Source organism: Sturnira hondurensis, unplaced genomic scaffold, assembly GCF_014824575.4.
Source record: "Sturnira hondurensis isolate 20B ecotype Veracruz unplaced genomic scaffold, ASM1482457v3 Scaffold0014615, whole genome shotgun sequence".
NCBI lineage: Eukaryota > Metazoa > Chordata > Mammalia > Chiroptera > Phyllostomidae > Sturnira > Sturnira hondurensis.
Genome location: NW_028087246.1, coordinates 822,715 through 845,097, shown reverse-complemented (window position 1 = coordinate 845,097; position 22,383 = coordinate 822,715). Strand labels below are relative to the sequence as shown.

At 55.5% G+C, this 22,383-nt stretch overlaps 1 protein-coding gene across 4 annotated transcripts in view; it reads left to right on the top strand.

Annotated features, from left to right (window-relative positions):
• Nucleotides 1–22,383, top strand: part of DIS3L2 (DIS3 like 3'-5' exoribonuclease 2) — a 279,723-nt gene that overhangs the window by 251,017 nt on the left and 6,323 nt on the right. For all 4 annotated transcript variants that reach the window (XM_037063524.1, XM_037063522.1, XM_037063521.1 and 1 more), the window contains exon 15: nucleotides 21,853–22,036. In XM_037063524.1, the coding sequence (XP_036919419.1) occupies nucleotides 21,853–22,036 (184 nt within the window). The remainder of the gene's footprint in view (nucleotides 1–21,852; nucleotides 22,037–22,383) is intronic.

Genomic DNA, 22,383 nt, shown 5'->3' with positions numbered 1-22,383 from the left:
AAAGAATCCTGGCAACAGCCATCCCTGGCATTCAGAGGGACCCTTGCCGTGTTACCTGGGGCCTCTAGTATCTCAGTCTCTGCCACACACTGCCCTCCCCCACCCCAGTGCTAACGAGCTCCCCTCCGTGGCTGCCTCTCCTGCTGTCCTCACTGGCCTACAGAGGAATGCCACCACCGAACTCTACGATGGTGCAGGCACCTCCCCAGTGTGTTTCTGATGGCCCTACTAAAGGGCTGTCCTGCAGGCTCTCTGTTCAGGGGCCCTTCGGACTCAGTGATGCATCCGTTCCAGCGTGGCTGCTTCTCTGAGCCTGCTCTCTGTTCCTACACTGCTGTCTGCCAGGGCAGTTCATTCCTATTCACTTTCTCCAGGCTTCTCAGGACCACCCAGCAGCAAGTTTGCCCCATTCCCTAGGGTCTTTGCCAGGTGCTGAACCCCATGTCTCAAGAAATTACCCCCAAATCAATGAACTGTTGCTCATCTGGTCTTATTTCCTGGTCCCCTTAATCAAACCCCTCAATTAGCAACTAATTGTTCTCACTCTTGGTGTAAAATCTTTTTCATCTCCTGTCAGGCCCAGCTGGGTTATCCAGGCTGTCAACCCTCTTTAGAGGACAGGCAGCTGGAAAGGAAGTTGGGGAGGCTCTTGAGGAAGGGGGGGGACTTCTGCATGCCCTCTAGGATGGGGCATTGCTAGCCTTCCAGAGGAACAGTGGGCCCCCTTTCAGTAAGCTGCCAGGGAGGCCCTCTGGCTCTCCCACTTCGCCTTTAACTGTGTGCTGCGGGCCCTCAGACAGTCACTGGGCCCTGCTGGACATCGGCACGCCTCAGTCACCAGCCAACTCCACGGACCTGGGCTTCCCAGGCTCTCAAATGCTTCAGTCATCACAAAGTAATCGAAGGCTTTTTCCCAGGTCACCACTGGTGAATCTTTGAGCACTTGGGCCCCTGCTTTGTGCCAGGGACTCTCCAATCCCCATACACCACTCCGAAGAGTGCCCTACCTTGATTGCCAGGGAGTGAGTGAGCCGTCCCAAATCCCACCTCGCTGGCTGATCTCTCAGATCTACTCCAGTGTTGCTGGTGTGCGCTCAGGCCTCCTGAGAAGCAGGTGCCAGGACAGGACAAGATGTGGGGACTGCGCTGAGGGAAGGCCATGGGGGTCAAGGGAGGAGGAGCAATCAGGGAGGACCCCCCACTGCCACTGCCAGCTCAAGGTGAAGGATGCCTCTCCTGGGTCAGGAGAAAGGGGACCTTGAAATCAAGGAGCAGAGGGCTTGGGGAGAGGGTATTAGAAGCAATGCAACTGGAGAGAGGCCATGCAGAAGCGGCCTCATGGGAGTGAGCCTGCAGCTGTCACGGGCGTGTGGAGTCAGCCCCTTACTGTGCAGATGTGAGCTCCCTGTGTTCCGTCACATCCCTCGCTGCTGGGCGTTGGCCTGCCTGGGGTGCTGGAATCACAGTGGTGATCGGTAAAGGGTGTTTTTCTCCACCTTCCCCACCACGCGGAGAGATGGAGGTGGCTCTTTGTTCCCTCTCATCATGCACTCCATGCAGCGACAGTAATGATATGTTAGATGAGCAGTCCCCTACTGCTGTGCTCATTTGACCTCAATTTTGCCTACAGGAAGGGAAAGGCATATGAACACTTCTGTAGACCATTTTATAGAGAGGGCTACTGATTCCCTGAGAGGTGCCCTGCCCAAGGTCAAGCTGTAAACTGGAAGTAGAGCCAGCAGGCTTCTCTCCGGGAGACTGCCTGCACCACGTGACACCAATGGAGCAGGTCTGGACAGCTCCACAGAGCAGTGCACAGGGGGGGCAGCAGGGTCCAGGTCAGTGTGGCTGCCTCCTGTGCCCCTTGCATTGCCTTGGGTTCCAGTAACCCAGTTCCCCACAGATGTCATGTGGCTGGAACAGGGAGAAGTTCTTAATCAGCTGTGTGCATCACACCATTTCCCTGCTGCTGGGAGGTGGGGGAGGGACGGAGCCTGAAGCCCTCTGTTCAAGCACTGGACCGCCTCAGGAAAGGGTGCCCATGCTGCCGGATGAGGGTGCCGAGCCCTGTGTGGCAGTCACTAACCCTGGGCTCCTGCTGGTTTTCTGAGGCCAGGACCAATCGGAGTGCGAAAACGCAGGAGGCAGCCCCAGCGGGAGAACGGGCTGGGCCGAAAGCACCGAAGACACATCAGTGCACAGGCAGAGGCGCCCTGCTCTGCTTCTCAGCGCATTTATGACTGGACATCCGCCTCACCCTTTTCCTCTGAAGTGCACAGGAAAACAGACTTGACAGTGACCTCGCCTCCGTAGACCAAGTTTCTGAATGATGGGTGACACAAACGGGCAGAAGTACACAAATCACATGCACCTAGTTCAGAGGAGTATTACAGTGAACCCATCCACGGGACTGTCACCCAGATCAGGAGGTGGAGCATTTCAGCGCCTCAGGAGCTTCCCTCTGTCCTCTCTCTCTCGTCCCCGGGGAATTCGTCATTTAACCTCAAACACTGTGGCTTAGCTTTGCCTGGTTTTGCACTTTACGTAAATGGAATCATTCAGTACGTTCTCTTTGGTGTTGGACTCTTTTCTTTCAGCATTGTGTTCGTGGGAAGTTGTCTCTGTTGCTCGTCTGGCGATGGCCCACTCATTTTCACTGCTGCAGGACTTCCCGTGTGTGAATATGTACGTAGCAGTTCATCCAGTCTGCATTAGTTCAGTCCACACTGGGTTGTGTCCTGCTTGGTGTTACTATAAATCTGCTTGTACGTGCTTTTTGGTGCATATGTGCTGCATGTATTCCTTTTTGAGTATGGAACGAGGAGTGAAATTGCTGAGTCATAGGAAAAGTGTCCGCTTTAATGGGTACTGCCAAACAGTTTTTGCGAGTGACCGTACAGTTTCAGACTCCCACCTGCAGTGTATGAGACTTCGTGTTTATTGGCCATTCAGTAGAGCGCCTTTTCAAATTCCGTGCCTGTGTTTCTACTGGGCTTCTGTTTTTTCCTGTTTATTTACAGTTCTCTTCATTTTGGATATGAGTCCTTTGTTGATTTTACTCGTCATAAATATATTCTGTATGGTAGCTTGCTTTTTTTACTCACTCCGGTGGTGTTTCGATAAACAGAAGTTCTTCATTTCAATGTCATTCAGTGTATCAGATTTTTTCATTACAATTAATTCTTCTTATATTCCTATGAATCCTATATTAAATCCCTTAAGAAACCTCTATTAAAATCCTGAAGACATGTCTATAGTAGTCAGGGTTTTCCAGAGAATTAGAAACAATTGGATACATATACAGGGTCCAGCCCAAATAACACCCCTTTTTAATGATAAAATCTCTTATTACAAAATCATAATAAGCATGTAACTCTGTAACATAATAATATCACACCCAAGCATACCATGTGACATTTTAGGTGAAGTTTTCAAATTAAAACTATAAATTATTACACCCACGTTATTACCCTACCAACCACACTCAAGAAGGCCTCACTTCTGCCAGACCCTGAGTATTGAGATTTGTCTTCGGGACGCGGCTCATGTGCTTCTGGAGGCTGAGAAGTCCCGTGGTCTCCGTCTGCACGCTGGAGGCCCAGGAAGGCTGGTGGTGTGATTCAGTGGAGTCCAGAGACTGAGAACGAGGGCAGTCCCTGGTGCACATCTCAGCCTGAGGCCAGGAGAAGATGAGGTGAGATGCCCGGCTCAACAAGTGAGACAGAAAAAGGGAGGACTTCCTTCCCCCTCTCCTTTTGTTCTGTGTGCTCTGTTCAGGCCTTCAGCAGATTGGGTGAGGCCCCCACGCCGGGGAAGGCTGCCCGCCTGCCTGAGCCCACTGACTCAAGTGCTCATCGCCACACCCAGAACACCCTCACAGACACACTCAAAAATAGTGTTTAATCTGGCACTCATGGCCAGTGTAGTCGACACATAAAATTACCCATCAAATTCTGCTACATTATCTGCCAGCAGCTCTGTTATATTACCTTTTACATTTTATGCCTCTAATCTATTCAGAATTGGTTTTTGTATATGGTACAGCAAGGTTTTTTTTCCCTTATGGATATCTAATTGACCCAGCATCAGTTATTGAAAAGACTTTGCTACTAGTCCATAGCGCCACCTTCATCAAAAACGAAGAGCCCACGTAAGCACAGGTTTGTTTCTGTACTGTGTTTTGTTTCAGTGATTTTGTCAGTCTGTTCTTGTGCCAGTACCACGCTGTCCTGATTATTGTGCTTCTCTTTTCTTGCTATCCAGTAGGGCTACACTTTCCACCTCACTCCTCTTCTCTAAAGGGCATCTAAGCTATTCTTGGCCCTTTTGATTTCCACATAAGTTTTAGAATCAAATTGTCAGTTGCCACACACATGTACCAAACTTTCTGGGATTTATATTGAAATTGCTTTGACTCTATAACTCAGTTTTAGAAAAATTGATACTTTTATGATAGTGAGTCTTCTACTGTACAGACATGGTATATGACAGTCTTTCTTTAGGTCCTCTTTAATTTTTCTCAATAATGTTTTATAATTTTCTAGGTAGAGGTCTTGACCATTTTTCTTTAGACTACTCCTAGGTGTTGGATATTTGTGATACTATTTTAGATGGTATTTATAAATTTCCTTTTCTCCTTATTGCCAACATACAGAAATACAACTTATTTTTATTGACCCTGTTTCCAGTGGCCTTGCTAAATTTAATTTTCAAAATCAAATAATTTATTTGTAGATTCTCTTTTATTTTCTGTATACCCGGTATGACATCTGCAAATAGTAACATTTTTACTTTTTTTCTCCCAGTTCTCACACCACATATTTCTTTTTCTTGTCTTATTGCACTGTGCAGCATTTAATGGAAGTGATATCAGTAGGCATCCATGTCTTATTCCTGATCTCAGTGAGAAGGGTTTTTACCACAAGCTTACTTTTAGGTTGTGAACATTTACACTGAAAGTTTTGCTAGCAATACACTTGATTTTGCTTGTCCCCAAGATGAGCTTTCAATTTGGGAATACTTTTCAATTTGGGAATACTTTTAAGTTTGAAATGCAGCAAAGATGGTTTGTAAGCTAGGGGCTAGGTGAATAGAATCAGGTTTTTATCTTACAGGAAAGGAGCTAATGTTTATCAGAAGACTGTGGCTCCGTATTTTAACCTTGTGAAGATTTTGCCCTGTCCGTTTTACAGAAGGACCTCATGACTGGTACAGATGAGCAGCAATTCAGGGAGATGTATTGGACCCAAAGCTCAGGCTGTTCTTACTGCACCCCAGTTTCCTGGTGAATGTATAATCCCCAAGTTCACAAAATTATCACTTTTTATTTATTTATTTTTAGAGGGGAAGGAAAGGAGAGAGGGAGAGAAATATCAATGTAATTTGATATTTACCCAGCATCAGTTGGGTCAACCAGTGTGGTTGCCTCTCATGTGTCCTCTACTGAGGATCTGTCCTGCAACCTAGGCATGTGCCCTAACTGGGAATCGAACCACAATCCTCTGGTTCACAGGCCTGCACTCAATTGAAGCTACACCAGCCAGGGATCACTTTTGTCTTCTATCTCCAAGAGAAAAGTTGTTAAACTGCTTCATAGGTATATTTAACATCTTTTCCTTCACCCTCCTGCATCTCTCTTTATATAACTGTCATCTGTCCCTTACCATCTTCCTCTCATTTCCATTGCCGTGGAAGCAAACTTGGGCTGTTGTGAGTCTCACAGGAAAGGAGCCCTCCCACCTCCCTGGGACCCTGAAGGGCTACACCCGCAGTTCTCCTCAGCCACCTGGCCTAGCCACCCAGCAGGCCAGGTACAGGGTCTCCCCTTGTGTCTGCTGTCGTGGGTGCTCTCGTCTGACTCCAGAGGGTGGGAGGGGGTGACTCTCCTCTAGTCAGGCTGCCTGGGCCATGGCTCTTCCTAACCTCAGCTGTCCCAAGTTAAGGGTGAGCCCTGTGCAGATACTCAGATGCTTTCTCTGCTGAGGTTCAGAGAGGAGGAGGAAGGGCACAGGGGGGTGGGGACCCAAATCCAAACCCCACCAGCCATGAGCTGCCCAGGCGAGGATGTCCTTGTTATTCTCACTCCCTTCCTTTTGCAGACCAAGTAACTACCCAGGGATGACCCAAGAGATCTCCCTGCAAGACAGAAAATTCTAGGATACCAGGAACTCTTGAGACTAAACACTTGTAAGTTCTCAAAGACCTTATTAAAGAAAGTGTTTTCTTCATTGATTTCACACAGGGTTACATTAAGCACATACCTTTTTTTCCTTCTTGAGTTAAATTTCTTTGTGCAATTCTGCCTTTTTCTTTCCTTGTCTTTTGGTAGTGCCTGCAGTTCTCTTCGTTCTGGGGGGCCTCCCGGGGCTGCAGCAACCCAGTGTGACTAGGACCCTTCTGTTGTTTTCTTCCAAATGCTCGTTAGCATGTGGTGACCCGCTCTGACCCACGAGAGAGGATGGGCAGAATTGGCATATTTGTTTTCTCTGTGCCTCTGCCTGCCATCTATACCCCTTTCAGAATTTCCTGGCATGAGCCGTGTCTCTTTTTCTACCTCTCTGTGTATTTGTCCATCCACAGGTTTACATGTGGGAAGACTGCTCTCTGGCCCCTAAGATTGGCTCTAAGAGAGGCGGCTCAGCTGTGCAGTGTTCCATCCCAAGGGCTGGCCCCTTTGCAGGCCTTCTAGAGGAGGCTGCTGGGGTTCAGGCAGCTCCCCTGCAGGAGGGGCAGGCCTGCTCAGCTCCCAGCTGGTGGACGTGTGCCTCTGGCCCCCTCCATGCCGGCCTGTCACGCCAGACTCCAGGGCGTGTCCAGATACTTAGGGCAGCGAGTCCCTTTGCACAAACACCCTCTCTTGGGCACGTGAACACAGAGGCCTGAGACACTGTCAGGAAGGGCAGCCCATACAGGAAACAGGCCACAGAATAGCGTGTTGGCTCCAAGCTGGAAGAACGGTGCCTATGGCCCTCACCTCCTGCAGCTGCCTGGCCGGTGACAGCAACATGCTTGGCGCTCAGCTCCTGGCTGCGCTGTCTGTGCGGAAGTGTTTCGGACCCATCTTCACTACCCGTCCCCAGTTCTCCGGGGCACTGTGGCTTTTTCTTGGTGGTTGGGCAGGAGGCCTCCGGAGCCTGAAGGAATCACTGTGCTTGATGACAAAGGCCATCAATTGGTATAAATCACAGGCTGCTTCATTTATTTAAAAGGAATTAAACACAATCACTCTCTCTTCTTAGCGCACTTCTCCAGTGATCAGTACCCAGGTGAGCAAAGCCGTCACTGAGGGACCCAGCAGGCACCCAACTCATGGCCATTGAGTCAAGTGAAAGAAAGGGCGGGCCTACACAGCTGCTCTGGGAACCCAGCAGAGCAGGGCCTCGCTGAGATACAGAACACGTGCCACACTGCTGAGCCCTGTCTGCCCCAGGGACATGCCAGGCACTGCTGGGCCAGGCTCCAAGTGGAAGGTGAAGGAGACACGGTTTCCGCCCTCCAGGTCCAGGATGGTCAGTGGGGGCCGGTTCAGAACATGATAGAGGACTGGGATGGCAGGGGACACGGCTCAGTTCCTGGATTGAGGACTTGCTGTCATCACAGTGGGACCGAAGGGCTGTGGGGAGCTGAAGTGAGGCTGCTGCTCCGCATCTCACACAGCAGGGGCTGGCCACGGCCATTGGTCCGTCCCTTACGTTCGAGCATCTGGAACCTCAGGGAGGGAACTGCTCTGCAGAACTGTATTTTCACCTGGGAAAGGGTGCATTCTTTCACACACCAGACCTTTTCATTTAGACACCTACTGTTTGCTTTGGTAGTGTCAACTGGACATAACGTGGTCCTTCTGAAGACATCGGCTTGTCCACAGCATTTAGGTTGTAGCATCCGAGGACTTTCCTTATGGGCTGCTGCACCACCTACACCAAGTACCCCACGCTGCCTGGTGTCTTCAGTCGACTTCATGAGGCCCTGCCCCACTTGCCTGTGGCCCCCTCACAATCACTTGTCACTTCCCCACCGCCGTGCAGAAGGAGCTGACAGCACCCTCTCCAGGCTGGTGTGAGTGAGGACCCACGGGGTACAAGGTCAGTCAGGAAGCCCTGTGGAGGGTCAGACCGGTCCGAGAAGAGAGGAGGCTCTGAGTGACTTCCCCGTGAGCCACAGTCGGCGCCCAGCTCCCATACCTGTGCAGCTGCCCCTGGTCTTTGCTGCTCGGTTCCTGGTCGTGCCCTGCAGTTCAAGTGCTCCAGACTGTGTGCAGCTGGGTTCCAGACAAGTGAGAGGAGGCCACACTTTTTAAATCAGATTTTGAACTGAATTGTTTCGTGCATTCGTCGTGTTAGAGAGTTCCACCTGAGCTCTTAACAGCCCTCCAGTTGAATCTAAATCTATTCCTCTCATTAGTCGTCAGTGTAGATCAAAGAAAGACCAGTCAGCTTGTTGCCATCTTTGCATCGTAAATATTCTAAGAAACCGTCAGATCTTCGGTGTCCTGTTCTTGAAGCCGAAGGCACTCTTCACCCCTTAGGCCTTTCCCACTGTCAGCGTCATCAGACGTGACTCCCATGCTGTCCGTGTGCCATCGGACCCACCAGGACCCCCCGAGTGCCCCGAGAGCCGAGCTGCCTTCTGGCCTCATGGAAACGCCGCTGTGGGTGAGGGTGGGGGCAGGTGTAAAACCAGTTTGCATAGACCATCTGAGGGCTCCATCGCCCCAAGTGCTGAGAACACTTTGTGGGAGCTCAGGAAATAAATGCCACAGAAAAGAGCCGGTTTGTGACTCTAAGAAAATTCTAATTGGGGGGAAGAGCAGACGTGTCCATCTTCTGAGGCCCTGTGCCCAGGCGAGGGTGGCGTCTCTGTTCCAGCCCCAGCACAGTGGCTAGCCTGCCCAGTGGGTGTCGGCTGACCGGCTCCAGGGAGCAGGCTGCCTCTGCTTTTATCCCCTCGTGGTCTCTATTCCTAACATTTTTCTGTTTTTAGTAACATCAGGCTCTCTTCACCCTAAGGCTTTCACAGTTATATCATGAATATGTGTGGGATACATGACAACGTGCCAGGCCCAGAGATAAGTGTTCCACACGGTTCATCTCCCTTCATCCTCACGGACGAACCCGCGGGTAGGTAGTGGAGGTGGAGTGGCTAACCGGCCATGGTCGTCTGGGCAGTGTGTGCTGGGCAACTCCCCACCTTTCCCTCGAATGAGTAGGAGAGCACATAGGAGGTCGCTGCTGGGCTGGCCTCCACCTGTCCCCAAGGGAGAGCCAGCCCCTGCCGCCTCACTCGTCCTTCCCACAGTCCAGGCCTGCTGGGGACCTGAGGCCAGTGCCGCTCAGAGGCCCAACAGAGCTGGGCTGGAGCAGGGAGCCGTGGGAGGCACGTACCGATGGCTTGTTTCCCACCACCAGACTTAGACAGTGACCCCCAGGAATTGCTCAGTGCGAGAGAGGAAGAGCTCGCAGGAGGTCTGCCCACATGCCTCGTCGGTAGGAGGGCCAGCTGCCGGTGTTTTCTGCTCTGACCAAGACCCGTTCCTTGGCTTGTTTGGCACACTTTGCAGGCACCTGCTCGCGCCAGTGCTGCCGAGCCTGGGTGACGGAGATAGGCCCTCCTCCCTGTGTACTCAGCCCACTGGGGAGGACGCATGTAAAATGGCATGTGTGAGGGCGACAAGGGCCATGGCAGAGGTGTACAGAGGATGCGGGGAGCAGGCCCCCAGTGACGTGCCCACTCCACGTGGGAAAGCCCGTGCAGCTCCATGCCTGTGTGCTGGTTGGCCGGCTCCTCTCACAGGGGAGTCAGCGTGGGAGGCCCACCCCACCCAGGGAAGGCAGGTGCTCTCTGGCAGGTGGCAGGGTGGGGGCAGGGGACAGAAGCTCGGAGAGAAGAGGCTGGCCGGGCCCTGGCAAGCTGAATGCAGCTTTGAGGGCTGGCTTGTAAGGCCCTGCGTTCTATGATGCCAGGCTTTGTTGGAGGAGAGGGACCCGCTGAGGGTCAAGGATGGAAGGAGAATGGTTCTCCCCACCCCACTCCACCCCTGACTACCTCTCCCTAAAACTCCAGAAGCGTTCTCAGATACAGCACATGAGTTGGCCACTTCCATTGGCATGCCTGTGTGCCACGGCCACTTTTGTCTTGGCACACCTTGTGCCAGGGTGTCAGGCACAACTTGCCTCAGCCCTCCGCAGGGAGCGCCTCACCGCCACCACACAGCTGCTACAGCCATTCCCAGGCAGAGGGGCAGCATCCGGCTCCATGTGAGGTCGGCAGCGGACACCGCTGAGCTGTATGCTTCCTGTAAGGACGTCCTCACGCCAGTGACTGGGTCACTCTGTTGTCGTTGTTGCACACGACCATTTGGCAGTAGCTCCTCCAGCACCCTGATGTATCGTGTGAGGAACTGGGCTTGAGGGTCACACAGACTGGCTGGTGTGCACGGACTGGCAGAGGCACCGTTAACCAGGGAACACGTCACTCCCCCCCCACCCACCGCAGTGACTTCATAGGAGCCACAAGAGCCAGATTGAGGGCAGACAGCTGCAGCCAGGGGTCCACAGGGCCCAGCAGGGTGTCAGGCGGGGCCACCACACAAGTGGGGCCAGCCAGGCTAAGGCCAGAGAGCCCTGGGGGCTATGGCCTCTGTCAAGAAGAGCGGTACCCACCTCAGGGAGACCTGTGTAGAACTGATTGGTCATCTCATCATGGATGGCTGCCCAGTCCTGGCCTGAGCTACCTGTGAAGGCCTTTGCTGATGTAAAAATCTGGTCAGTGTCTAGGTGCCCAGCTTTCTCAAAGCATCTCTGAGTTAAGGATAAACAGGACTCCCCTCTACATCTTGGGCTGCCCTAAAAGATAAACTTGGAGCTGCTGTTCAGGGAAGTGGAATGGTGGAGTCCAGTCAGGCATTGACATTCGCTGGCCTTGCAGTCGGACTTGCATTGACTCAGCTCACCTGGAGGGGTGAAGGGCCTAATCCAGTTTGTTCTGGCCTTGGGTCTAAGGTAGAGTTGAGGGTGGCACCCCGAAAGGGCTGAATGTTCACACAGCCTGCGTCTGGGAGATTTCACTGGCCAGAGGCCCAGGGGTAGAGATGGGGCGACACCAGCAGTCTCCCTGCTCACCACCCCCTGCGCCTTTCTGTGTGCCTTGGTGTCCCTTGGACATGGGCTGTGTGCGCGTCTGGGCAGGGCCGTGACGATGTTGGGGAACCCAAGGCTCTGGGTGGAGACATATCCATTTAAACCACTCTGAACCCAGCTCATAAAACTGTGGGGCAGGATTTTACCATGTAACTAAGGGAGGCTCAACACACTGCACCCCAGTGGGCAATAAGACAAGTGTTAGTTCAGTGGAAAGCAGCCCCGGAAGAGAGTTTTTTTTATAATCAGCTGGGTTTCATGTTTACCATGAGGCAGGCTGTCCTTGGACAGGAGTGTTCATCCATCAGGTGACCGACAAGTGAGCCCCAGCACACTTGTCACCCTGTGAGGGGTCTGAGTGGTAACCACCCACAGGTGAGTCGGAGTTTCACGCAAACAGATTCAGTGAGTCCCACAAGGCTGGCAGAAGCTCTCGTAGTTCCGTCTGTCGAGTTCGCATGCCGGCCTCCCAGCAGGAGTAAGCTGAGGCAAGCTGCAGGCCCCAAACCTCCACTCTGAGGGACCCACCCCAGAAACAGGCCTCATTCTTCCCTCAGTGTTTCCTGTGGTGCACAGAGCAAACCGTATCTCAGAAACTCCCCTTTGTTCTCGAGCGCTTCATCAGCACCTGCACGTGCCCTTGGCCCTGGGGTACAGAGATGAGCGAGGCCCGCTCCTTCAGACAGGACAACTGGCAACCCTGCAGTGAGTTCTGGGCCTGAACAGAGCCTTGAAAACAACATGGCTGTGCGGAGAAGGTGGGCAAGGGCGCGGAGGCACAGGGAGCAGAGCGGGAGCCCCAGGGGAAATCCTGGAGAGCCTGGGTGCCTGTCAGCCAAGAGGAGGCCCAGGGTGTGAAGGTGACAGTTTCCCATGGCTTGGTGGGAGAGCTAGGCAGAGGTCAGGAGCCGGCCAGCAAGAGCCTGCAGGGGCCGAGGGAGCTGCAGCCTTGGATGCATGAAGCCACGTCCCCCGTGCTGAGAGCCTCCGCAGCCTGTGCGGAGCTCAGCCACTGGGGTGGGGGAGGCCATGGAAACGCAGGTTCCCTCTGTATGGCTGAGGAGCCACTGCTTAGCTAAAGAACTCAAGATTCCTGTTTTGCCCAGTCCAGAAAACCCTTTTCTCCTGGACACAGTGCCTTTTCCTCCGCTTGCACCAGAGAGGCCTGGGCCTCAGCTACCCTGGCAAACCCTCCCCCCACTCCCCCCGCAGGCTGACAGTGGAGAACAGGCTTTGGAGTCAAAAAGACCAGTCTCCAGAACACAGCCCAGCCACAGTCTGGTTAGGTGACCCATGTGCTTACCGTCCTTGGCCTCTCAGACACTCAGTGTCCCTCTGTGCAGACCAGGCCTAGCACAGCTTTCCCTGTGCAAGTCTTTTGTGAGGATTCTGTGAGATGCTGCGCAGATAGCCCAGCCTGAGACCCGCAGCTATCCTTATTCCCTTGCAGCATCAGTGGCCATGTGCCTGGGGTGGTGGCCCTGCTCAGTGGGAGCTGCACCCAGCACAGTGGGGCCAAAAGTGTCTTTGGGAAGGTGAGCAAAGCATACTCTAATTTATGAAAACCAAGCAGCTTGAGTTCCCAGGAACATGGGTCTCATCCTCCCTTATCTAGCTGTCTTTGGGGGGACAGGGAGTGGGTGTGTGTGAGAGAGAGCAAATACCTGCATATTCCCACACACACTTCTATCTTCATGCCCAGAGCCTAACTTTAACATCAAATCAATCCCTCCCAATGTCAGTGGTGACTTAGCGGGCCCCACAGAGCTTGTCCACGGTGAGAGTCAGCCCCCATTGTTGGGCTGGAACATGAAAGAGACTCATCGTCCCAGAATCAAAGCAGGGCAGCAAAGCTGTTGGGGGGCCCAGAGGCTCCCAGAGATGGCTGGGCCTCCATGCATCTTGGCCACACCTCCTCTGGTCAGCGGTTCCAATTCCAGTTGGACAGCAGCGAGAAGTGGAGAAAGGCATGTGTGTCAACACCCTGGCGGAGCCAGCCAGCCCTGGTTGCCCAGCTCTGCAAGGCCGCACAGCAGAAGCTGCCACCTGGTTCTGCTTAGGGGGAGCTTTCTGCCGTGAGCGAGTCCGGGCACTGCGGCATGCAGGCCTGCCATGCGCCTGCCTCCCTGAGCAAGCCCTGAACCTGTGGAAGGCAGCGAGGCTGTTCTTTACGCTGACAAAGGGCTTTCTGCCTGTCCACCCGGCTCCTCAGCAAGCCCCCACCCCCTGCCTACCGCAGCCACTGGGCCTCCCCTTGGCAGGGCCTGAGGGCCTGTGCTCCGGAGGCCTAGCCTCTGGAGACTTCCTTATAAGCTAGAAAAACAAGCGGCTGAACTGTTCCTCACTGCAGCTGGGCCCCGCCTGCTGAACCTATAGAAAGGCCTGGAGTGGATTCAGCCTCCCAGAAGAGGAAACCTGGCTCCAGCCTCACCCACAGGGCCTGTTATGTCTGGCTGCAAAGGCCTTCTCCTCTGGGGTTTTCCATGCCTGTGAGCGAGGCCCCATTCATTTCCCTGTGGTTTCATGAGAATGTCCAAAACGCTCAGCAGGTTGCAGCGAGCCCTGGAGGAGAGGGGTCAGCAAGAGGCCCAAGCTCTGGCATGTGGGCAGCCCTGGAGCTGCAGCACCTTCCACTCAGTTGCTTGATGTGGGGTGCCTGTCATTCAGTCTGCTGAACTTCCTCCCAAGGGCCCCCCACCCGCCCTGGCCTATGCTGCCTGCAGCTCCCTCTCCCGCCCTCTGCTTTCCAGCTCCCAGGCCACCAGCCCCACCCTGGCCTGGCCTGGCCTAGGAGAGAACTGCCGCAGGGAGTTTCGGCTGCTTAGCCCAGCAGCTCCCACCCCAGTGCTCCTCAGCCACTGCCTCCCATCATGCCCCGGCACCCAGGGCCTTCCAGCTTTCGCCCACACGACAGTCAGTTTGAGGCTGTGGCAGAGCAGCAGGTCCCCCAGGCCCACAGCGAGGCTGTGCCTAGTGGGAGATGCACTCTTAGGACAGACGGATTTGAGACCGGCTGGAAGCAGTGCTCTTCAGATGTCCAGGTTAGCAGATTTCACCGAGAGCTAACTGAGTGATCTCTGTGAGTGGCCTAGTGCCCTTTGCACGAGCCACCCACAGAGCTATGACAAGCGCCCTGAGGGCTGAGGGCAGAAGAGGCTCCCTTGGTCTCTCACTCGGTTCTGGTCTTTGGAAATGGATGTGTTTTCAGGTTTGGGCAACAGCCATGCCACTGCCCTGGCTGCCCGGCTCCCCAGCCGCTTCCAAAGCCACTTTGTGAGTGAGCTGAGCATGGAAGGGGTGGGGCCAGTTTCTCATCTGGTTTAGCTGGCAAAATGGATCTGGAAGTGGAACATCCTCCGGGCCCAGTGTCTCTGACCAGGCAGGGTTGAGAGGGTGAGGGCAGAGGAGCCGAGAGCCAGAGCGTGAGGGCCCTGAGCTGGCTGGTGCCACCCTGGGCTGAGGAGAGCCCTGCTGCGGGGGCCACATGCTGAGGGAGGGGACATAGCCTGCTTGGCCGTGGTTGGCCCAGCGCTGACCTCGATCTGGACCGTGCCTGCCAGTGGCACAGGACAGAGACCAGCGCCCCCACCCCAGGTCTGCCCAGGAGGTGGCCCTTCCTTGAGAGCCCCTTCCTCCCCCAGTGCTGGCTGGCCACACCCTCAACCCCAGGCCCTCCCTCACGTTGGCCCCTTGGCCTCTGAGAGCATGTTGAGATCTTCCGGATGCATACAACGGCAATCAGAAAACAGTAATAACTCTTGCCTCTTTCACCAGTGAATGTACTGAGAGTCGGCTGGCCTCGCTGGCTCTGTAACCTTTGGGTTTCGGAATCAATTTCCCCATCCCCACTGCCATCGAGACTTGGAGCTCCTGCTGCTATATCCAGTGGCCTCTGCCAGGCTCCCCTCTCCTCCTGACAGCGGGGGCACTGTGGACATCCTGCAGACGCAGCTCAGCCGCATCCCCTCCTCTCGTGCCACTCCACGCCGTGGCCACTGCGTCACTTCTCAGTGCCCGACTTTGTGTGCGTCTCTGGACTTGGGCCCAACCTACCCTCTCTGGCTGCTTCTTGGTGGCCCTCAGACTCTGCAGCTTCCACCCTAACCACACCTGGCCTTTGGTCCCTGGGTCTCACCATCCCTGGGTTCTCCTTCATGTCCATCTCCAGTTCTGTACCCTCCCCCGGGCCCCTCTCCCATGAAGTTCCCACTGCACAGCCCTCCTCTGCCCTCAATGCCTTCTTTTCCAGACAGGCCTGCTTTTTGGGGGTTGGGGGTTGGGAGGCCTTAACACTTTTACTGTTTCATCCCTTTGTGTAAAGGATTGCCATCTCTTGGAATTGATCTTGCATTTCTGGACATATGTCCTCCTGAAGCTGAGGCTCTCTGGTGGTAGCAAGGTCCAGCACACCGTGGGGGCAACGGGGCTTTGGATCCCACAGCCCCGGTCCTGAATCCCAGCAGCTGCTCGGGGAGGAGTGGGACTTGTACCCACCCGTAGAAAGGGATTAGAAAGGTCTCCTGGGCCTGCAAGAGGGTTTAATGGGCTGCACCTAGCATGCACCTAGCATGCCCTGACCTGCAGCGGCAGCTCTGAGGTTTCAGGATGAGCGAGGGAACAGAGAGAAGTGAGCAGCTCTGGGTGGGAAGTAGAGCAGTCTGGCTCACTTCGAGTAACAACGCTGCCCGCTCGCTGTGGGCACACTGAGCGAGGGGGAAGAGCAGGAATGGGCTGTGGCTTCTCTCTAGCCTTGTTCGGGGATGGCCTCGGTCAAGCTCTTTTCCTAGGCAGAGTTTTACATTAATGACAGTCTGGCAGTGAGTATAAGGAATCAGAAGGGTATGTGCGAGGACTGTGTGCCCAAGCAGAAAAGGGCACGCTGCCGGGGACCTAGCCTTCCCCACTCCTAGCGTGCCCCGTCCCGTGAGTCCTTCATTCTGCACAGATTTACTGGGAGCCTGCACGTGCCAGGCCTTGCTCAGGGACCAGGGCAGGCAGCCCCCTGTCAGAGAGGCAGTCGCAGTTGTGTGGTTGAGTGCCAGCCGATAAAGGGTGGGCGTCTCGTCCCTACGCAGAGGAAGGGACCTCTAAGAGAGAGAGACAGGAGAAGCATGGTCCGGGATTCCAGGGTAAGGGAACAGCAGTGCAAAGAGCCGTAAGAATTCAGGATGGTCCAAGTGTGAGAGATGGGGGCAGGGAGAAGGGAGACGTGGCTCGGGTGCATGACAAAAGCGTGGTCACCCTCATTGACCAGGAGGTGGAACTGGCTGGAGGGCAGTGGTGGCAGCTGAAGGGATTCAGGCACGAGAGGAAAGTGACCAGATTTGCCCTCGAGAAAGAATGCACTGCTCTGGGTGTGAAGGACCAAACGGAGCAGGTGTGACTAGAGGTAGGGAGGCTCACTGTTGGTAAGAGATGGAGGCCTGGACCCAGGATGGGGGGTGTCACTGTGATGAGGTGTCACTGTGGTAGGAGGATGTCACTGGTAGGGGTGACACTGGTGGGGTGTCACTGTGGTGGGGGTGACCCTTTGATGGGGGTGTCACTGGTGGGGGTGTCACTGTGGTGGGAGTGTCACTGTAGTAAGAGGATGTCACTATAATGGGGGTGACACTGGTGGGTATCACTGTGGTGGGGGTGACACTGGTGGGAGGATGTCACTGCAGTGGGGGTGTCACTGTGATGGGGGTAACACTGGTGGAGATGTCACTGTGATGGGGTATGGCTGGTGGGGGTGTCACTGTAGTGGGAGGATATCACTATGGTGGGGGTGACACTGGTGGGGGTATCACTGTGATGGGGGTGACACTGTGGTGGGGATGTCACTGGGATGGGGTGTCACTGTGGTGGGAGGGCCACAGAAGCCTCGAGGCCTCTTGCCGTGTTTAGCCCAAATCCTGGGGTTGGGGCCACCCTGCTCAGTGACATCCACAGAATGTGTAATAATATTGTAATATTTGATTAAGGCACTTGCATATTGCGTCCCCATTTTTCACATAAATAAACTGAGATTCAGAGAGGTTAAGAAATTTATCTGAAGTTGCACAACTAGTGAGCAGCAAAGCTGGGGTTTAGGGCACGCTGCCGAGCTGGTAACCGGCCTCGCCTGGAGAGGCGGCATGGCCTGAGCAAGGAAGAAGGGTGGGGGTGGTGTGGAGCAGGAGCCTTAGTCAGAGCACGCCTTGTGCAGCCACAGGCACAGAACAGAGCCACCGCCTTCCAGCCAAGCAGAGGGGCACTTGGTCCAGCTCCTTGATGGTCGGGGATGCACAGCCTTCCTCTGACAGGGTGGCGTGTTAGCCCAGCTCTTGTGGGGCCACAGTCTGGCCTTTGCCAGGTGGAGCGGCCTTTCCCAACCGTCACCCCTTAAGATGCAACACAGATAGGTTCAGTCATCCATGAGCAGCAGGTGCTGCCCCCCGCACCTCCTCCCTGTCAAGTCGTAATGCAGTTCACGCTGGCATCTCAAAGGCAAAGCAGTGTCCCGTAATAAAAATGTCCAATAGAATTATCTCCAGTGCTTCCTATGTATTTACACCTTATTCTTTCATTGGCAGTAACACTTCTGAGCCGTGTTCTTCTGGACCGAGTCGGCGTTGTTGTGGGAGGGGTATGTGCACTTGTGTGGGGGATGCTGGTGACCTTACCTACTGTCCACCATAGCAGGTGAGGGACCCTGGCACCTCTAGGCTGGCTCAGCCCCTCCTTGAGGAAGCCTTGCACCAGCCCTCCTGCCTCGCCCTCCAGTACCTGGAGGCCCAGAGCACAGGTAGGCAGGGTGCTGTGAGGGAGTACGCAGCCCTCAGCTGGTCGTGCAACTGTCCGTCACAGCAGAGCTCGCCTCAGACCTCCAGAGCAGTGGACCCCCGGTGGCACTGGCTCCAGATGCTCAGCAGATGCCAGGCGTGGGACCAAGGCCTTGTCTCCGAGGGCTTGGCTTGCTGTTCTGGAAGGTAGTCCTGGCTGTCAGCCACTCCGGAGCCCCTATTCAGAGCAGTTGTCAAGCAGTTGCTGAGTTCCTGCTCTCCTCTCCCCACCCTCCCCAGCAGGACTGTGATCTCATGTGTCTGCCATGCTGGGGGTGGCAGGTCGCAGGGGAAGGGTCACAGTCCGAGGCCAGGGCAGCGTGCAGGGCTCCCACCCCCTTGGGTCCCCAGGGCCCAGTGTGCAGCTTGCTCTCAGAGGTGCATCCCAACCACCCGGACCAGCTTGGGCACCAACTGAGGCCTGGTTGGGGGCCAGTGCCTGTGCACTACCCCCCGAGAGAGTGAGGCAATAGGGATGGAACAGTGCTTGCTCGTGGGGCCACTGTCGGAGCTGCTCTTCTAACCACCCTGCGGTTCGCCTTCCCTGGTGGAGTGCAGCCCTCTGGCTTTTGAGAAGGAAAAACACTGAATGGGGAGCCTAAAGACCCCTGGCCTTGGGCTGCAGAGCTGCCGTTTATAAACTAAGGCTCTTCTTTCCTGCCCAGAAGTTCCTGGGTTCTAAGCTGCTCCTGCCACGTCCCAGGTCCTGCAAAAGGAAGATGTTGGGGGCCCCCTGCTGGTCCTTCCAGCAAGCTGACCTGAAGGCCTGTGACGTGGTAAGAGGGGCCTTGGCTGGCCCCAGATGAGAGCTGTGACATTCACCTGCCCCCCACCCCACCCCTGCTCTGTTCTCCCTCCCGTGGGGCCTGGCCAGGTTTCCGACAGTGACTCCTGAGCTCTGAAATCTGGTTGCTGGCTGCTTTGCTTTTCCTTGGCCTTCCTGTTCCGCGCTCTGCGGGGACCCAGTTCCGTCTGCACTGTTCTCTTCCTGCCACCCTGGGGCTTGACCGCCGGGGCATTCCAGGGCCCCAGGCTCACACACTGTCAGGTTCTCTTTATCACCACCTCCCCCGGCCTGCTGGGTAAGAAGGTGTTGAGGACAGGTTGTAGGGAAATGGCCCCTGCGGCTGTCCGAAAACACGGACGAGCCTTGGCCCCACTTAGGGAATCAGGCCTGTGGCTGCGCTGCCTCCGAGGCTGGTGACACTGGCATGTTTCTGGGACGAATGCTCGATATCAGCAGACTGATTTGGAGGGGCTTCCACAGGCTTCCCTCCTAAGTCCAGCTGCCCTGTGGCAAGGGAGAGGTGAGACACGCAGAGGGAATCGAGCCTCCCAAAGACTGAGGGCCCGTCCAAGGTCAGCCTCTGCGTCCAAAGTTTTGCCAGACTTGGCGTTCAGGGTCAATAAGAGCACACTTGTTTTTCTCTCACCAGCCTCAGACAACTTGCAGCACTATACCAGCTGTCCAGGGGTGACAAATAGTGGGGTCACTGGAGAAGCTGCTTGACTGGGATCTGTTGTCACTGCCTGGGGCTCTGGACGTGGGCCCTCCCCTCCCCATCCTTTTTCTGCTGTTCTCTTTTCCTGAGACCTTGAGAGGTGAGGCAGGAACTAGGAGCAGGAACGTGGCTCGGTCTGGGGAGGCTGCCCAAGCATTCCGTTCCTCTGACCAAGCAGGGTGGGGGGGACAGGCAAAAGCCACCGTCCCAGCTCAGCCAGGCTACTTCGCCTTGCTGCCTGACCATAGTCCTGTTGTGGTGTCATGCTGCCCTCTGCTGGTCACGCTGGCAGAACGCAGCCCAGAGTCTTCACCCTAGTCTGCCACTGGGCTGGATACTGGGGGCTCTGAGGAACATATGTACCCTGGCACACAGTCATGTTCGTTGAGTGAACACAGGAATAAATGACCGTATGCATCTGAAGCATTTAGGTGGTGATGGTCTGCAACACCTGGCTGAGAGCAGGCAACGAATCGAATCAGACATTTGTGGGGCAGGAACTGAGACTCCTCTTGGTCTGACAGGCGCTGAAAAAGAACCAACTACGAAGAGTTAGATGATGCTAGCCCCTGATGCGGGTGACCCTAGAGCAGCCCAGGGCCTTCAGGGAAGGTCTGGGAAGTGGCTGGGAGATGGCGGGGTGAAAATCACAGAGCACTCTGGAGAGACCCCAGGCAGCCACTTAGCATGGAGTGGGGGCAGGGAGAGGCGAGCGCCCCCTCAGTCTTGAGGCTGAGGGCCCAGCAGGCATAGGTCGGCCCTTATTGCAGAGCTCTCTGCAGCCACCCTGGGAGGCAGGCACTACTTCTCATTATTCCCGTGCTGCTTGCGAGGAAAGGGAGGGTCGGAAAAGGCCTGTGACTTGCTCAGGGTCCTGCAGCAAGAGCTCATGGAACCAGATCCAGACCTCGTCTCAGGAGATTTTTGGTGATCAGGTTCAGGTGCTCAAACTCAAGGGTTTTTCAGTAGGAAGTGATGTGCTCAAGGGCAAATGGGGGAGGGGCAAGGGTCAGAATGGCCACTTTAAAGGCTCCCTGGGCATCCTAATGGAAATAAAGAAACTCCTCATTCCCCACTCAGGGCTTCCTGCATGGTGCGTGGGCCAGCAGAGGCCCAAGCTCTCCCTCCCCCACAGCAGGCCCATCCAAAGCAGCACTGAAGAGAAGGGGCCAGCAGCGTGGGACTTGTAGAGGGCTTCTGGGAGAGGTGGTTGCGCTGTGGGGAGAGCATGGCAGCCCAGCGCCATGCTTCAGCTGAGGTGGTCCCAGTGTGGGGGGAGGGGCTCCGCACACTGAGCTCTCGCTCTCCATCCCACCACCCCCACTGGCTGCTTCTCTTTGCAACAGCTTGGTGCGGTGACAGGGCCAGCCTGCAACTCTACCCATACCTCCAGGAAGGCTGCTGCCTGGCCTGCTGGAACTTCCTCCCTGACCTCTCCTGCCTTCGTGGGAGAAGCACAGGCTGGGCATGTAGCCTGGGGTTCAGATTAAGGCAGGGGAGAGTCCTCTTCTGGGCAAGGCACTTTCTCCCCACTCAGGGTGCCCTGCCACTGTGGCCTCAGAATGTGCCAGAGGCCCCCCAGAGGCTCTGCCTAGTGCACATGCGTGATCCATGGAGCCCCAGGTCGGGGAGCAGCACGTGGCTGCCCCAGATTGCACTGGGGGGTTACTGACCCCGGGCTTCTGAGATCCAGCCTCCCACTTTGCCTTCCACCTCAATTCCGGCACACTTTCTTCATCTGCCATCAGGCCCTCCTCCCCCAGGTCCTCAGCGAGCCGTATCTGTTTGTACATATTGTTGATTCTGATTACACAGTGAAGCAAAACCAGAGCATCAACTACTAAGAGATTGACTGTCTGGGGTTTGAACACCCCAACGGCACCTTGGCCTTATCCCACGATGTGTGGTTTCCCTCCTGCTGTTTGGGACTCTCCTGCTCAGTTGCAGAACCCCTAGTCCCCCAGGAGGAGGAGAGCCCAGCACTCCTGGGGACAGGAGAAGCACTGGGTTATGGGGACACATTGTTTTCTTACAGTTGGGGTGCCCCTGGGGGTTCTGGGATGCTAGTCACTCATCAGGGATCTTCACTGGGCACCTTCCGCGTGTCAGGCAGGGTGAATCCCTGGGGCAACTACAGAGAGTCAGAGAGACCCTGAGCCTCCTCCCCAGGAGCCCCATCTGGCAGGGTTTGGCAGCACACAAGCTGACACTGAAGAGAGGAGTCGTGCAGACTGGCAGTGAAGTGAGGGGTGAGTGGGGGGGAGACAGAGGGCTCCCCGAGGAACCACATAGATTGAATAGCAGGAGGGCATTGCCAGGCTGAGACCAAGGGTGCACAAAAGCCTGCCAGCAGAGAGCCTGGGACAGAGAGAAGGGGCAGCCCCTGACTGGTCCTTCCCCACCCCACAGGCTCGTGGAGGAGTTCATGCTCCTGGCCAACATGGCAGTGGCCCACAGAATCTACCGCTCCTTCCCCGAGAGGGCACTGCTGCGCCGGCACCCCCCACCCCAAACCAAGATGCTCAATGACCTGATGGAGTTCTGCGACCAGATGGGACTGCCCATGGACTTCAGCTCCGCTGGAGCCCTCAATGTGAGTGCTGGGAGCTGGTGGGGGGCGGGGCGGGGGGCAAGGAGATTCCCTGTTTGGGGGAAGAGGAGGAAGGCCTGGAAGTTGGGGATACAGCAGCCTCTGCCTCCCACCAGGGTCTGTTCCCTTCAACCATGACTACCCCGCAAGAGAGTGAGGAGGCCCTGAGGAGAAGGCCTCCAAGTCCCCGAGGCCCTGGCGTAGGCCGTTCTCACCCCCAGGAGCAGCGAGGGATGCCACTCGAGGCCCAGCTGTGGGCAGGGGTCCTGTAGCCAGAGGTGGGCTGGGTCACGGGAGCCAGAGCGTGCTTTTAATGTACACTGTGTCAGTGGTGCACTGCCTGGAGTTAA